Source organism: Dasypus novemcinctus, chromosome 2 (genome assembly GCF_030445035.2).
Source record: "Dasypus novemcinctus isolate mDasNov1 chromosome 2, mDasNov1.1.hap2, whole genome shotgun sequence".
In the NCBI taxonomy this organism is placed as follows: domain Eukaryota; kingdom Metazoa; phylum Chordata; class Mammalia; order Cingulata; family Dasypodidae; genus Dasypus; species Dasypus novemcinctus.
The window spans coordinates 127,226,227-127,242,376 of NC_080674.1; the positions used below are offsets into that span (position 1 = coordinate 127,226,227).

Sequence of the window (16,150 nt, forward strand, 5' to 3'; positions counted from 1 at the left end):
CTAGGACCAAAGAAATAATTTAGTCTAGGGGGAAACAATACCCCAATACTTATAGTACTTAAATAATTAAAAATGATGTGAGTTCTTTGAATGAAAGAAATATGATTCTTCATGAATATATAACAAATTAGCATGACCTATAAAGGATATTGTAGTAGGTCAGGGTAGGCTAACTTCATGAGTGATTCCTGAACCCAGATTTTAAAGAAGAATAGGAGTTATTTAGACTAAGATGAGAAGGATGAGCATGCCAGGAAGAAATATCAGTATGGGCAAAGTCTTGTGGTGGAAAATAGAATGGCAATTATGAAGATTTAATAGTAGACCACAGAGGTTTGAGAATAGAAAAAAAGAGGAAAACTTAAGAGAATTGAAGTGGAAGGTTCTTTAGAAGTTAGAGGCAGTGTTGTGCTGCAGCTAATTATACTAGCCATCAAGGACCAACTCTTGCATTTTCAAATATTTTTGGAGCTGGTTGCTAAACACAACCATTATTAAAAACAAAACTATGTAAACATACACTTAATTATATTAAAGGTTTTCTAATTATCCCTAGATATTCCTGCTTTGCTACATTTTTCTCTCATTTATGTCTATTGTTATCCGTATGGTGGAATGTTCCTCTGTTCATTTGTTACCAACTCCACATTCAGTGATGTCATATTACTAATTTGATATCAGCCTTGGGGAGAGTTTGCAGCAAGGAAATTGGCAAATGGTTCAAATCAGAACCTGCTTGTTTCCTGGAGAACCAGTTATTAAACATAACAGGACACCACTGAGTGAAACCCTTCATAATCTTGAAGACCTTGTTAAGAAATGGACTTTAACGCAGGAGAAATGAACTGGCATTGAAAGGTTGTAACTAAAGTTCTGTTTTTAAAAAAAGATCACTAAGACTACAGAGATGCAAAGGGAAGTAGGCTGACTGTGGATGGACCATATAGTAGATAGTGGTAGCTCAGACCAGGTCAAAGATGAAAAGGAGAGATGTGAAAGGATTCAAGATATACCTAGGACCTAAAATAAACATGATGCTCTCCAGGTATCCTGGACAGAGAGTTAATGAACAGTTGGTGTCAAGATCACAATTCTGGTTTTGGACTTGCTCAAATGTGTATTTGGTGGAACTATTCATTAAAATAGAAAATGCTGGGGAAAAAAACTATTTACAGGAGATCATGGACTCTCTTGAGCATGTTTAATTTATTGCCCTTTTAGATATCCAAGGAGAAGGCTGGCCTTGGTGGCACTGGCATAAATAAGTCACTGAAAGGCCTCAAGGGGAAAAAGTGGATCCAGTAGATTCACCCCTCCTTTTCTCCCCACTTCTGGATACAGTTTGAGCTCAATTCTGCCACTATGTGCCAAAGAGAAAATTTCAATTGAACAAAACGTTGGCCTGATGAAAAAGGAGGGAACCTCCTCCAGGTGGAAATGCATGGAATGAAAGTATTTTCTTCTTACAATAATAAACCATTTTTAAGGCAATTTGTAACTCTACCACCTTCTTATATGCATCTCAGTTCAGGTGTGGCAGCCATGAAAAAGGCCTGTAAGATCTCTGACTGCAGGGAACATGATTGACTGAGGGTCCCAACACTGTGCTCTGATGTCCAGCTCTATAGCAGAGGCCATGCTTCCCACAAGCTGCTCCATAACCAGGGTGGAACACAGCAGAGATAAGAAGGCAAGCCTGTTATGGGAGATGCCAGACTCCCTTGATAGGCAAGACTTATCATATTCCATGCCAAGACTTGCCAAACTTTCCTTGGAATTGTATTGTCTAAGATGCTTCCATTCCCTTTTCCTGTCTTCAAGGCCTCCTTCCTTTATTGGGACTCAAACTGCCTCATGGTCTGATCGTCTGACAGCCTTGTGAGATTCCATGCCTCTGCCCTGTATCTGTGGCAGAAGTTGAGGTTGAGATTCGCATCTTCTTTCCAGTGATAGCAGACATCTGCTTTGTACTAAAGTAGGATCCTAGGCTCAAGAGAGTTTTCTGCTCCCTCTGCCATGGTCAGATGGCTTTTGCTTCTACCTCTCAGAGTTACAGGGAATCTTTGCCTATGTCTTGGAATTTGGAGAATTTCCTGTCACTCCGCCAACAACTTAAGGCTCTTGCTTTGTATGAGAGAAGGGTCTGGGGCCAGAGGGAATGGGCAGTGTTTTATCCCTGTTTATCATCAATGGAGAACTAGCTCTTGCCCTCAGTCTCGCAAAGGAGAGGCCCATGGAAGGCAAAGATTCTACTTGTGCCTGGGGATGCCAGGGATTCTAATCTGTCATGAAAGTATATACAGCCTTTAAGAATTCTTTAAGGTTTCTGATTTTTTACTTACTCACTTTTGTCCTTGTTGCCTCTTTTTCCAGTGATTTTCCAAAAGTGAAGACATTCATGTGTCCTGTCTCTCCTCAGAAGGCTTGACACTCTTTGTGTTTCAGACCTGGTTACCTTATGATCTCGGTTCTCTGATGATCTCACGATGAGCCTTGATTTCTCAGATTATCTGGCTTTTTATCATTTTGATGGTAGGAGCTGTATTTTTCTGAGGCTTTCTACATACTAGCAGAAAAGGAATTCCCTTCCTCTTGTTTTTAAAAATCAGTTATTTTCCTGCATCGGGATTTTATCTTTGATGAGTCTAGCAGAATCGGGAATAAAACATATATATGTAGTTTATGTTTTAAGCATGTCGAATCATTGTGTTGTCAAACAGTTGGCACTTTGGGTTTTGATAGCTACTCGGTGAATTTATTGAATGGAAACACTAAGCCACAATGGGATGCACTATTCAGTATTAGTCATGTCTCCTGGAGCAGACTAAAGCTAGAAAGGAAGAAACTGTTTCTATTCTATCTTGCTTTGTGTCATTCCTCAACACATTTGCCTTGTCCTTTCCACCAGGTGGTTGACCAGATTGACACCCTGACCTCTGACCTGCAGCTGGAGGATGAGATGACTGACAGCTCCAAAACGGACACCCTGAATAGCAGCTCAAGTGGCACAACAGCCTCCAGTATAGAGAAGATCAAAGTGCAGGCTAATGCACCTCTCATTAAACCCCCAGCACACCCATCTGCAATCCTCACAGTCCTGAGAAAGCCAAACCCACCACCTCCTCCTCCACGGTTGACACCGGTGAAGTGTGAAGACCCCCAAAGGGTGGTGCCAACTGTCAATCCAGTAAAGACCAATGGCACCCTTCTTCGAAATGGAGGTTTACCTGGTGGACCAAATAAAATTCCAAATGGAGACATCTGCTGTATACCCAATAGTAACTTGGACAAAGCTCCAGTGCAGCCTCTGATGCATAGACCTGACAAAGACAGGTGTTCCCAGGCAGGGCCTCGGGAACGAGTACGGTTTAATGAAAAGGTGCAGTACCATGGCTATTGCCCTGACTGTGATACCCGGTATAACATTAAAAACAGGGAGGTGCACTTACACAGTGAACCTGTCCGCCCACCAGGAAAGCTTCCTCTACAAGGGCCCCCCCTCCTTCCTTCCTCCCATCTCCCTCCTTTTCCACTGGAAAATGGGGGACTGGGAATAAGCCACAGTAACAGCTTCCCTCCTCTCAGACCTGCAACTGTGCCTCCTCCCACTGCACCAAAACCACAGAAGACCATCTTGAGGAAGTCAACCACTACAACAGTGTGATGTATGCCATTGAAAAAAAAACTTTTTGTTTTTTTTTTAAATTTCTATATTATACACATAAAATAAGTAATGAGCACTTTCTACTCAAGCAATAAAAAGTCCAAATATATTAATCCTGCAAACAGCAAAGTGGCATAAAAATCGCCTGGTAAGTATGCAGTACATTGTTTATGTCCTGGTTATGCATTATTTTAAATGTTTCATCATCAAAAACCACAGAATAATGAAAAATCTGAATATATTAGTTTTTCAATTGGCCTATGATAAACTGTGACCTGCGAATTTCAAATATATTGATTTATCGTAAAAGCCGGGATTGAAATCATTTTATTCATGCTTAACTCATCTATGCATTAATAACATCATACACTTAACTTTGTTCTAATGTTTTCTAACAAGAAATTTTAATACTGAAGGATTATTTTGTTATTTTTCTAAAAAATGTTTGCCACTAGTTTGCATTATTAAAGGCAGAGGACAATACCAAAAGTTATTTTCTATACTACACAATTATGATTATATGTTAAGCTATATATGTAATACAATATTTTCATCTTTGGAAATATTATTGTCTTAATAAACAATAGCAAACAATGACAATACCAAATGTTCCTCAGAGTTCAAATAAAGCAGTGATTCATTTAAGCCCATGTGGATATTCATCAAAATGGATAACATCTTTGACAAGGTTTGGAGAAGACCACAGTGAGTTTTGAAGGTGATCATTGTAATCCATACCATAAAAAGAAAAGTACACATTGGTATATTATAAACTTCCATTTTGATACTTCAAGGGCCATCTATTGATTCCTCCTATGTTGCCAGGCCCTTTAGACCCTCCTAATATTCACCGTTGCTCCAGGAAACACCACATGAGATGTTTTACCTGCTGCATCAGCAAGCGCTCAGCCTCTTTGAGGGAACCACATTTATAGGAGAATCCAAGGGGAAAATAAAAATGCTTCAGGTAACAGGATGCTTTCAGCATTGGCCTTAAGCTGATTACCATCAGAGTTGAAAGATGCCATTATTCTTTGATGTTTTATGAAAGAAAGAGAAAAAAATATTTTCTTCCTAACAGCTAATAAAAGTCCTTCTCTTTGGTCTCATTTGCCAACATAGACCATGCACCCACCCACGGTGCAAGTAAAGTCCCCAGCCACAATGATTTGGATGATCTGATGTTATGCCCTGTATCTATAAATGAATTTATCTCCACTTGAGTCATGATGAGGTCAGATGCATGTCCGAGCAAAATTGTTCCATTAAATGAGAAGAATGAGGGATGATGATAATCAGTCAAAATTGTCCATTACACCTCTGAATCAGATTGATAATTACAGTCTAGTAGAGGGAGTCATCCTTGGCAGACATTTGTTTGTGGTGCAGTTTAATAAAGAGTGCTATGACCTTTTTGAATGTTTGTCTTTTGATCACAAAACTTTTTTTTTTTTTCTGCTACTTGGAATCTTCAGGCATATTTCTTTGTTGCCTTTTTCAGGCTGTATCATGGTAATTTGGAATATTGTTTTAAAACAACTTCCTACTTAAAGATTATATTAAAAATACATTTGTGGCAGAAGAAGAGAAAGAAAACAGACCTTATTTTTTTTAAAGGTACAATCAAATGAATAAAACATAGATAATGACATGTTAAACATCTACTCACCATATATTTTGTTCTATATGTGTTGGTCATGGGAATGTTGCAAGCAGAATAAATTCTCCTTTTCAGAATTTTATAAGACCAATAATCAAGAAATGATGCCATCTAAAATTTATTAATTGTATAATCTGTATGTTTAATGAATATGGGCCAGGTAAATAAATAACTAACTTGTTGAATACCAAAATAATGTATACTTAACTTTGGAATACATCCATTTAGCCTCTGTGTGAATAAACACAGGATTTCATCATTTCTCTAGATTTAAATTATTATTTCTTCCCAAAATACATGACGGCTTAAACCATTTTGCATTTATAAACCATCATAGAAGACATGCAGTTTTCTTCCTTCAGCCCATCTTCTTTCCCCAGCCAGGTTCCAAGACCTAAATATTGCCTTATGGTTTGAGACCTTGACTCTTGTTATATCTGGGAAACAAGCTGCATCTAGTAATCATCTGCAGAGCAGATCATATGCTTGCAAAAAAAGTAACTGGTTTAATAAGAATATTGAGCCACATGCCTAAAAACAACCTCAGAAGATTAATCCATCTCTCTTCTCAAGGTATAGATAAAACTATCCCATGGAATATCATCTTATTGTGTGACCTGTGACATATACCAAAACTATAGCACCTGTTTTATTGAACACATTCATAAATAAAAATTAGTCTTGACAGCTAATTTAAATCCCAACCCCAAATATTATAGTCATTGACTTTGCTCTCTTATTACAGTTTATTTATTGATAGTCAACCTTAAATATTAGGTTATAGCCGTGTTGGGACACTCATTTGAGTTTATATTCTCCATATCTTATTTTCCATTACTGTGTGGAATATATTGCACCAACCTGTTTTTTTCCCAACTGATAACTTTGCAACATTCACTTGAACTTAGTTAGATCTTTAAAGATACATAAAGATATATATTTGTATATTTATATATATTTAAAGATATTAAAGATATATATTTGTAAAACATGGAAATCAATTAACATAGATTGTCATAATAGTTGAGTGGGGACTTATAAATTAAGAGTCCTAAATCACACTGCAGTTTTTGTAATCAGCCAACATTGCTTTTAAAATTTAAATTCTGGAGTGCAATTTTGTATAATATGGTACATTTTTTCTCTTCCTGAAGAGCCCAAAACAGAAATGTGTTCCTTAAATCCTTAAGAGCTGTTTTTGTTTTTGTTTTCTCTCTCTCTCAACAATTTGTATTTCAGCTCTTTTATTTACACAGTAAGTAGACCATAGACCTAGTATTGACACTCCTTTGAAGGTGGAATTCTTACAAAATATAAAATGGTAATAAACTGCTTAAGGATAATATCCTTCTTAGTTTAAAGATAGAATGTGTATTTCCAAACGCATGGTACTCATTGATTAAATTAAATTGAAATAGTAAAAGTTTTGGTTTTGTCTTTTTAGTTTAAATACATTTTCTCCCACTTCTGTGATAAGAGGTTTTATCCCTACTGATGAAAGACAAAAAGAAAAAAAAATGGCTAAAGTTCTCTGTCACCTTCAATAGTTATTAAAGTAAATAAAATGATATTTTTTAGGTCTAAGGCTTCAGTGAAATAGGAAAAAAAATATCTGCACAAAAATAAATGGTCATGCAAGAAGAGAAATTACTCATTCTTCCAACGTGTTATTATTATATTCAGAACTTCATTACTTTAATAATGTTCTAGAAAACTGTTGAGTCTACTCTTAGCAGAAGTGGTTTATTTAATCTAAAAACTTATGTGTTTGAGTTATGCCGGTATCCTAATTACTTGATAAGGCACTGCATTATACAGTTTTATCTGGACAAGTCAGTAGTTGCTGTTAGCTTGGCCAGAGCAGCAGCTACACATATTTTCTGAAACTATGCAAGAACCTTTATCTATGTGTTCTAATTATAGTTCATTTTGGGTGACTCTGGGAAGAAAAGCCTAAGTAGTTCCACAAGTAAACACACTGAGAATGGTGTAATCAAGTCATGAATCACTGCCTTGACTTATTTTTTTCCCATGGAATATGTGCTATAATGCAATATCATTCTTATAATTGGTCCAAAGATGTTATTTCTTTCTAATTCTTGTTGGTAGCACATTTTGCTATAATGTACATTTGAATTTGTAGCAGGAGAGACTTCATTATAATGTACTTTGGTGAAATACTAATGATTTCCAAGTGAGGAAGTGATTTATAAGCAATAAAGGTCGATAAAAAGCCCTATCATTTGATTAGGTAAAGAGCACAAAAACTGACAATTACTAGACATTATCACAAAATTACATGATGGTTTCTGTGTCAATGTGTGGCTGTGACATTGTAATTAAGTTTTGAGACTAAATGTTTTGGAGTTTTAGGACATTCAAGTTGCATGATTCTGAAATAATGACAGATGTGGTGCCACCATTGGGCACACAGCAGTGTAGAGCATAAAACTGCTGTTTGCAACATCTTAGTGGAGCAGCAATTATATAGGGTGTCATTTCATTTGAAGCCCTTAGATTTATCATGCTGTTTTTTGGGGATGTAAGAAAAAATTAAAGTGGGACATGGAAAAGGTTGGCAAATAATCTCTTTAAAATGTACTTAAATCAACATGGGCTATAGAGTTTGTATGAAGGCAAAGGCAAAATCAGAATGAAATGCTTTCAGTTTATGACTTTTAGAAGGATCAGAGATTTGTAGACTAGTAATATTAACTGCTATCTGAAATTTTCCATATATTATAGTGTCTCTAAGTCTGATATGAATGTACAAAATAGTTGTTTTTATCCTGAGTTACAGGTGCAGAAATCCAAGATCTGAATTTCTGTATTTTGCCTAACACCACCCCCTTAGTAAGTGACTGAGTTGACATTTCAGTTCCAACATGGCTCCCCATGCTTTTTCTTTCCCAGGCATCGCCATTTAACTGTGTTCTTTGTAGCCCTGAGCTTTGCAAATCTTTCCTTTATTCTGAACAGTGATTTTGATGTTTGAAAGGGGTTATCTAATGTTGTTTTGACATTCTTAATGTGTTTGATCTCTGCAGAATGTGAAAAGGATTTCAGGCAGTTTAGCTACTGTCTAAAATGAATGAACTGCTGAATAATGCAAGTCTCATTTTCTCATGTACTATACTAGTAGCTTCACCTTTCAGTTTTTCTCTAAGTTCAAAAGCTGTCTATTATACAGATTTTTTTTCCTAAGAAGTTCTGATTTTATATTATTAATGACACTTGACCCTGAATGTGTCACTATCATTCTATGGTATTTCATCTGTGAATTCCATCTGTTTAACATTGAACTTGGGAGCTTAAAATAGCAATACCTGCACTCTGCAGAACCTCTAAAGAATCAGTACATTAGAGCTGTCTATAATAAAAATATTTCCATCCTTTAGTTATTAGACTATAAATATGATTTTCCACAATTTGATAATGTACTTGTCAATGCTCCTAACCACCAAATGCAATTTTGGACCAGCTAAAATCAAATAATGTATGCCCTCGAATGGGTTGGGAGTAAATGGTGACAAGACATAATAGCTAACTCTTTTCAAGGACTTACTTTATACCAAACATTCTTCTAAGTATTTTGCACATAAATTTTTTCCATCAGAACATCATTTTCCTTTGTAATGATGCTGGCCTTAGATATTATTATCCACATTTTACAAATGTAGAAACTATGCCAGCAAAATTCTACTGTCCAAGTTTATAGAATCAGTGAGTGGTCAAGCCAGAATTGAAAAGCAGGCTCTGTGCCTCCACAGCCTATTCTCTTTGATACCTTTCAGAACTACCTAGAAGCACAGCCCCTGCATTACATCCATGTAATCTGTGGAGCTGAAAGTCATCATTTCATTGGAATTTCCCAAAGAAAGTTGGAAGCTATTAAGAAAAGTATTTCTGTATTAGCCAAGATAGATTAGATTGTGTTGCAATAGTAAACAATCCCAGTATCTCCAAGGCATGAGAGTTACTTCTTGCTCACTCTAAGTCTTCTGGGAGACTCTCAGGACAGTAGCAGCCACGTGGGCAGTTATTCAGTAAGACAGGCTGCTTTGACTGCCTGGACCCACCATCCGGTCACAGGAACTCTTCCAGGACTACGACAACCAGGAAAGAGCAACGGGAGACTCGTTGGAAGACTTTTACTACCTCAGCTCTAAACTAGTCCCATGGCCCTCCCACTGTCCCTACTCACCCAGAAAGGGAAGGACAACTAACTACCAGTGGGTGAACACAAGCCACTCCTACCAGCGTTTCCTAAGGGACCAATTTTTGGTGTATGTATAACCTGAATCTTTTCCTTACTTGTTACCTGATGTTCTTTAATATTGCCACAAATTAGGAAACCATTTTATTTTGAGAAAATATGGAGAAAAAAAAATGAATCTAATAATAGCCCTGCTAAAATCTTAGGGGATGGGCACTGACTGGATTACTAAGTGAAGGATGAAATGTTATTGCAGCCTTTAGCTATCATATTTGAATTTTGTCTGAGGACACTCACCGACCTACATGTTAACCCCAGTTAAACATTTCAGATTTGTATAATTTTTCACTGATTAAATTTCTGAAGAAAGAATATTTCAGGAAATTATATGAACAATTAATAATTGTTCCCTTAAGGATAAAACAGCTTAATTTGAAGCCATAAATCTATTTACTCAGAATGTTAAAGAAATCTGAAGACCTTTCGGATAAGTTTAGATCACTAGTAATGTAAATTGTGAGATAAATAAGCATATATAAAAGATATTAATATGGAGGGTAGTATAATGATTGGGATTTCCTCTGGCTCTGCCCAAGCTGCTTGAGGGGGAGGTGTTAGATGGACGCACAGCGGGCGCGAAGAATGCTGCGGAGATGGCAAGTGGTGGCAATGTGCAGTCTGCTTTATTCAAGAAGTGCTGGGCAATATATTTGTGGGGTGAGGAGACGGGGCAGGCAGGAGGCGGCGTGTGGGGCGTTGGTTGGTTGGGGCTGGTGGGAGTTAGGCGATGTGAAAGTTGGCCGGCGGGGATTGGCTAGTGGTCGTTGGATGATGTGGCCCCAGCGAGGGGGAAGAGGGGGAGGCAGTAGGTCGGGCTTAGCGGTTAGGCGGGAACGGTCGAGAGGGCGTGGCTCGCCCGTACCTCGGCGAAGAGCGGGCGGCCCGTTTGCCAGACAGGGAGGGCGGGACTCGCCCATGCCCCTGCGGAGAGCAGGAAGCCCGTCCGTTCTACCAGTTCCCTTGGCCCACCGCAGCTCACCTGGATAGCCTTCCCTCAGTAGTATGTTAGGATAAAAACATAAATTCACACTCAGGAGACCTGGGTTTGCCTCTCAGTTGTCACAACAGTTTAGGGTCCCTGGTCAAATTACTTAAATCTGTCTAATTCCTGTTTTAAAATGAAGGTAATGGTGCCTCTCTGTCCCACCCAATGGAAGTATTGTATGCCAGGTTCCCCCAATCTTCCTATGCAGTGTAAGGAGAGAAAAGAATGGTATCAGTAGACCACTGCAATTGTGCAAATTCAAACGAACTTCTAGAGCATTAGGACAAGCTTCAGCTCTTTCCTGGGCAGCAATGCTGAAAGGTAGAATGGGCAAACAACAAGGATATACAACTTTAGGAATCAGCTAAATTGTAGCCTTCAGGGGTATTGAATAGAAAGAATCACCAAATTATTTCACCTCATTCTCTGAATATAGAAACACCTTCCAAACTCTACCCCATAGCATCCTCTAGGAAATATGTATAGCATGATCTAATTATTACTTACTCTGTACTTTGCTGTAAATCTCATTATGTTATTTGTATGGAATGAAAACTCTTCTACTGAGGTGACATTGAATGGGTTACACACATAGTTAAGCTCAGTTGTATCCTCTGCTACATGTAGTTGCTCCACTCCAACTCTCTGGTCATGCTTCTCTTATGATTACAAGAATAGATACTATTAATATATGTATCTCCTTTTCCTAATTTTATCTATTCCTTCACAAGGTCTGGAATTGTACTTGTTGCCCAAATTGCCTGGTTTTACACATTCTATTTTTACTATAGTAACATTGATACAATTACTCCACCACCACCACTGCATGGGGCTCTGTTAACAGTTTCTTCTTCATTCCTCTGAAAGTTACCATCTGCCCAATCTGTTGATGTGAAGACCAGATGATTTAATGAATATGAAAGTAGTTCATTAACAGCAGTAAAACATCAAACAAATGTAAACTATGTTATGAGCTTGTAATACTTCTTACTTGTGTTCCTTGTGAATCTGGCTGATTGATTTGTATTTGCCTACATGGACAGCAATCATATTTTATTCATATCAATTTTGAAGTAATTTTACTGTAGATATTTTTGTAGTTATTATTACCAAGTAAACCTAATGACTTTCTTAGAAGCTTTTCAGTTCCTATGTAGAAGTCTCATTTTTGATATATTAAATTTTTCAAATTAGCAAATCAGGAAAGGAACATGATAGAAATATGAGATGACTGCAACAGAAAGCATGCTTTATTAAACTGTCTTGACAGTGTAGCTTAGTTTTAATTATTTGTGATAATACTTAATATCACATAAGTAAATATATCTTCTAAATGCATTTAGAAGATAATTTGTCAAATTAATAAAAGTCCAATACCATTAGACCCTTATACATCTATTAAAAATGTTTGTTCAAATGAGGGATTAAAGCATCAAACTTTTGCATAAAGAAAGAATATCTAGTTTGTGGTTTAAAAAAAATCAGTGATTTAAAAAAATTCTGACAGAGCCTTTACTACTGCTTTACTTTGACCAAAGTTTAATATTTTGAGTATATATTTCAGTAAGGTGACTTGTAGAAGGACTGATGAATTCTTATTGCAATAATTAATGGTTTAATTAAAAAGAATAAATGTTGCTAGTAATCATCAATGAATTATCATCTGGCACTATTATTTCCTACTAATTCAAATCCTGTTTAGCACAAAAGCAGAAAATATGGATTTATTTTAAATGCTTTAAAAAACTTTTTAACTATATTTTTTAAATGGCTATATCTTGCCTGACATTGGAATTATAATACTGAAATTCTATGTTTTAATAGATTTCTTTTTCTAAGTGGAATCATTATCAGTTATTATAGAGAATTAATATTAGAAAGCACTCCTTCACCTGACTTCTAATAAATCTCCTAATCAGACAAAATCCAAATTTCAGCTACATTTAACTTTTCCATCTCCCTTGTTCCTTTTATCCAAGTAATTTTAATTTTGGGCCTAGTTTTCTTTTGTAATGTCATTCCCAATGGCACTCTCCTCAGAAAAGCTTTTATCCCCACACTTTTGATGATTGCATTTGCCACCTGCCTGGTCACTGGACCTCTTGCATGGACTCCCAATCCATTCTACAGATGTCCAACTGAGAAATTTTCCTTTCATCATTTCATCTCCATCCAGAAATTTCAATGGCACAGGATTATCTGCTATTTTAAATTCTTAAGTCTGGGCTTGTGGTGGTTCTAATAAAAAACCTTCCTAAGACCACTTTTACAACATTCCAGTCCAGTGCACTCAACACTGATAATACTGTTCCAACCAAGTTGTCTAATTACTGACCCCTGACATATCTTGTTTCCTACCGCTGCATCTTTTCTTGGGCTTGTGAAACAGCCTGACATAACTTCTCTATTTGATAACTTTGAAAGTCTTGCTCTATAGATTTGTACCATTTATCTCAATCTTTTCCTAAACTGTGAAAAAAAAAAAAAAAGGGAAAAATCAGTACAACACAGATAAAAATTCACACACCAAGTCATAAGCAAGTAAATATGTGGTATGTGGGAGACAGGAACCCAACTAATACTTAAATAAATATAAATTTTAATAGCATACTTCTTTCTTCTCTTAAATTAAAAATATTATATAAAGGCAATTATCTACCATGTCTGTTTTCATCAAGAAATCAGGATGTAAAGGAGGAAGGAATTTAAAAAGATTAAATTCAGTCCCTTCATTAATAGTTTAGAAAATTGACCTCTTAATACACAGAATAAAGTTAGCATAAAGAAAGAATAAAGTGCTCAGCAAAAAGAAGGAAGGGAAGTGAATAAATATTTGAAATAAATAATTAGAGCAATTTCTCTTTCTTAAGCACAAATTCTTGTACTTCAAAATTAACCTGACCACTATGTAGTAAAATCAAGGCTATGCCTTTAAATTAATGTATGGAGGCATAAGCATTCTTTTACCACTTATCATTTTACTAGATTTGTTATCTTTTTCTTTTTTTTCAATTTAATTTGAAGACACTCTGCTTTGACAAACTTAAGGGAAATAAAAGACTCTCTTTTTTTCCAGGGATATATGAGTCTGACAAGAGGGACTTCTAAGAAACAGGTCTGCTCTATCCCATAAGGATGGGTCTTCTACCTAGGTTTTTAGTCACATGCACTTAAGACTCATCACATCTTAAGCTCCATCCATATCACTGTGGTAATTGTAGATGGAGACAATAGTGAAGACATCTTGCTGGCAAGGACCTCAGTGTAGACATAAAAATACGAGAGGTAAATGCAGTTTGCTACTGGAAAAGTACAGATGACTTCCTCCTTAAGCCACCTTAAGGCTGTCCCCACTTATTGGAATGATTGCACAAACTTACATGAACTTTCTTGCCATTGAGAAAATTCTCCTAATTTTTGCAGGTTATATTCAGCATTTACATCAGGTTTATTTTCTAAACCTAGTGAACTTAAGCCTCAGTTTGTTTGATTCCTTGCAGAGTGTTTATCATGTATACTGATTACAGGCATTCTTTATATTGTGTTTGATAAAACTGCTTTGATAAAGATACAACAGTCCTCTGATATGTATAATATTTGGTGACTGAATTCATAGAACGAGCAATCAGGTGTAAACTGTTTTATTGATTGCCATTTGCCATTCTCATAGCTTTTTGTGTTGCTCTGATTTAATGTATTGTTCCAGGCAAAGTTTAGAGAGATTGGGGTGAGATTTGAAGGGACTATTTTTATGTCTGTGGTTCAATGTGAGTTTCCTTATATAGTTAAAAAGTGTGACATTTACTTAGCTTACAGTTGAAAAGGTTAGCACTCATAAATTTCCTAACCCATGAAATAAAGGAAGCTATTCTGGCTTTCATGTAACATAAGGGTCAATATTAATAGTTGCCAATTACTTGATACATACTAATCCTTTAAGGAACAGGAGAATGGGATTGGATTTGGCAGTTATATAGTACCTTCAAGGTATATTAGAAGATTTTCTGTTGTAGGTTAGATACTGACAATGCAGCTAGGCTTATGTAGGCAAACACTTTTTTTTGTTTCAGTTGTCAAAATTCAAGATAGAGTTTAATATAAGAAGCTGTTCTCTCAAAATAATACAGACTCTTATGCTCCTTTCTGAACTCCCTAGGAAACTGTTTCAACAGCAGGGGTGGGGTGGGGTGAGGGACAAAACAACACTTGACAGAGGTAAGCTGAAAGGCACTTTTAGGTTTGAGAATATACATTTTTACTGTTCTTATTTTATGGTGTGGAAATTGGAGCACCACTGTACTCAGGCATATTTTACATCTCATAGGCCTTATTCGCTTTACTGCATATACGAATGTGGGTCTTAATCCTCTTAAACATCAGAATCACCTGGAAAACTAATTACAGAATCAATATGGAGTCTATTTACACCACTCTTTCACTGTATGTACAAGAGACAGGAATGCTCTTACAAATCTAAATTTGAAAAGGTTTAAAATGTTATTTTGACTTTAAAAAATGTTATTTTATTTAATGTAGTATTAAAACATAGTAATTCCTGAGCTAGAGATCTATGTACAGTAAATTGAATGAGGGAAATATATGTCTTCTTTGTATTACCATATCACTCAAAGATTCTGTCATTCACAGGCTCAAAGTCTATTTCAAAAAGTGAGAAGTAAAATTTGATATTAAATCATGTTGTTTGAAGAATATTGATTATGTATTAGTATGGTACTTAAGTATAAGTAATTCTAAGCTGATTTAGGAATACAGAATGTTATTCTAATTTTTTAAAGTCATTCCCTAACAGCAGTTTTTATTCACATTTGCTGAGAGTGCATTGATATTATGGTATGAAATATAATATTCTGGCATTGTCTGAAATCTCAGATTCTTCATGGCTTTTCTCAAATTCTACTTTCCATAAGTCATGTTGATTAATTAAAATTAACTCGTGTGTACCTTGGTATTTTCTCCCATGTGCTTTATATAAACATTAAGTGTCCTATACTTTCCATTTTTATATTAAAGAAGTCAATTTTCAGCATTTAGAAGAGTTATTCTTCATAGCCTTTTCTAAATTATATTTTCTATTAATTATGTTTATTCTTTAATATCAGCTTATATTTTCTACACTAGATATAATAATCTTCAAAGTTTTTTATTCTTTTATTTTTAATGTCACAGTTAAGGAAGTAAAAGTCACTTTTTAACATTAAAGACATAAGCTAAAACTGTTGAAATTTTATATTAAATATTAAAGATAGAAACAATTGTAAAAAAAAAAATTCACAGTGGTTTTTTCTGACCCTACAGTAGCTATTCTTAGAAATAAAGATTAACAGCTAATTAATTTGACCTGGAACCTGACATAGGATTATGTGGATAGAAATAAGTTGTAAACATCTCAATCTAATACAAATCAAGTATTCCAACAGAGAAGATCCTGGTGTGTCAATGATAGCTTATTGAATAACGAGAAAATTACGTTTGAAATGAACCACTCTTATCAAAAATTCACATTATTTCTTTAATCATTTCTATTTAGTGATTGTGTAGCAAAAG

At 35.8% G+C, this 16,150-nt stretch overlaps 1 protein-coding gene across 2 annotated transcripts in view; it reads left to right on the forward strand.

Annotated features, from left to right (window-relative positions):
• Positions 1-16,150, forward strand: part of PRR16 (proline rich 16) — a 297,195-nt gene that overhangs the window by 179,443 nt on the left and 101,602 nt on the right. For both annotated transcript variants that reach the window (XM_071209659.1, XM_071209660.1), the window contains exon 2: positions 2,909-3,812. In XM_071209659.1, the coding sequence (XP_071065760.1) occupies positions 2,909-3,664 (756 nt within the window). In that variant the 3' untranslated portion in view covers positions 3,665-3,812. The remainder of the gene's footprint in view (positions 1-2,908; positions 3,813-16,150) is intronic.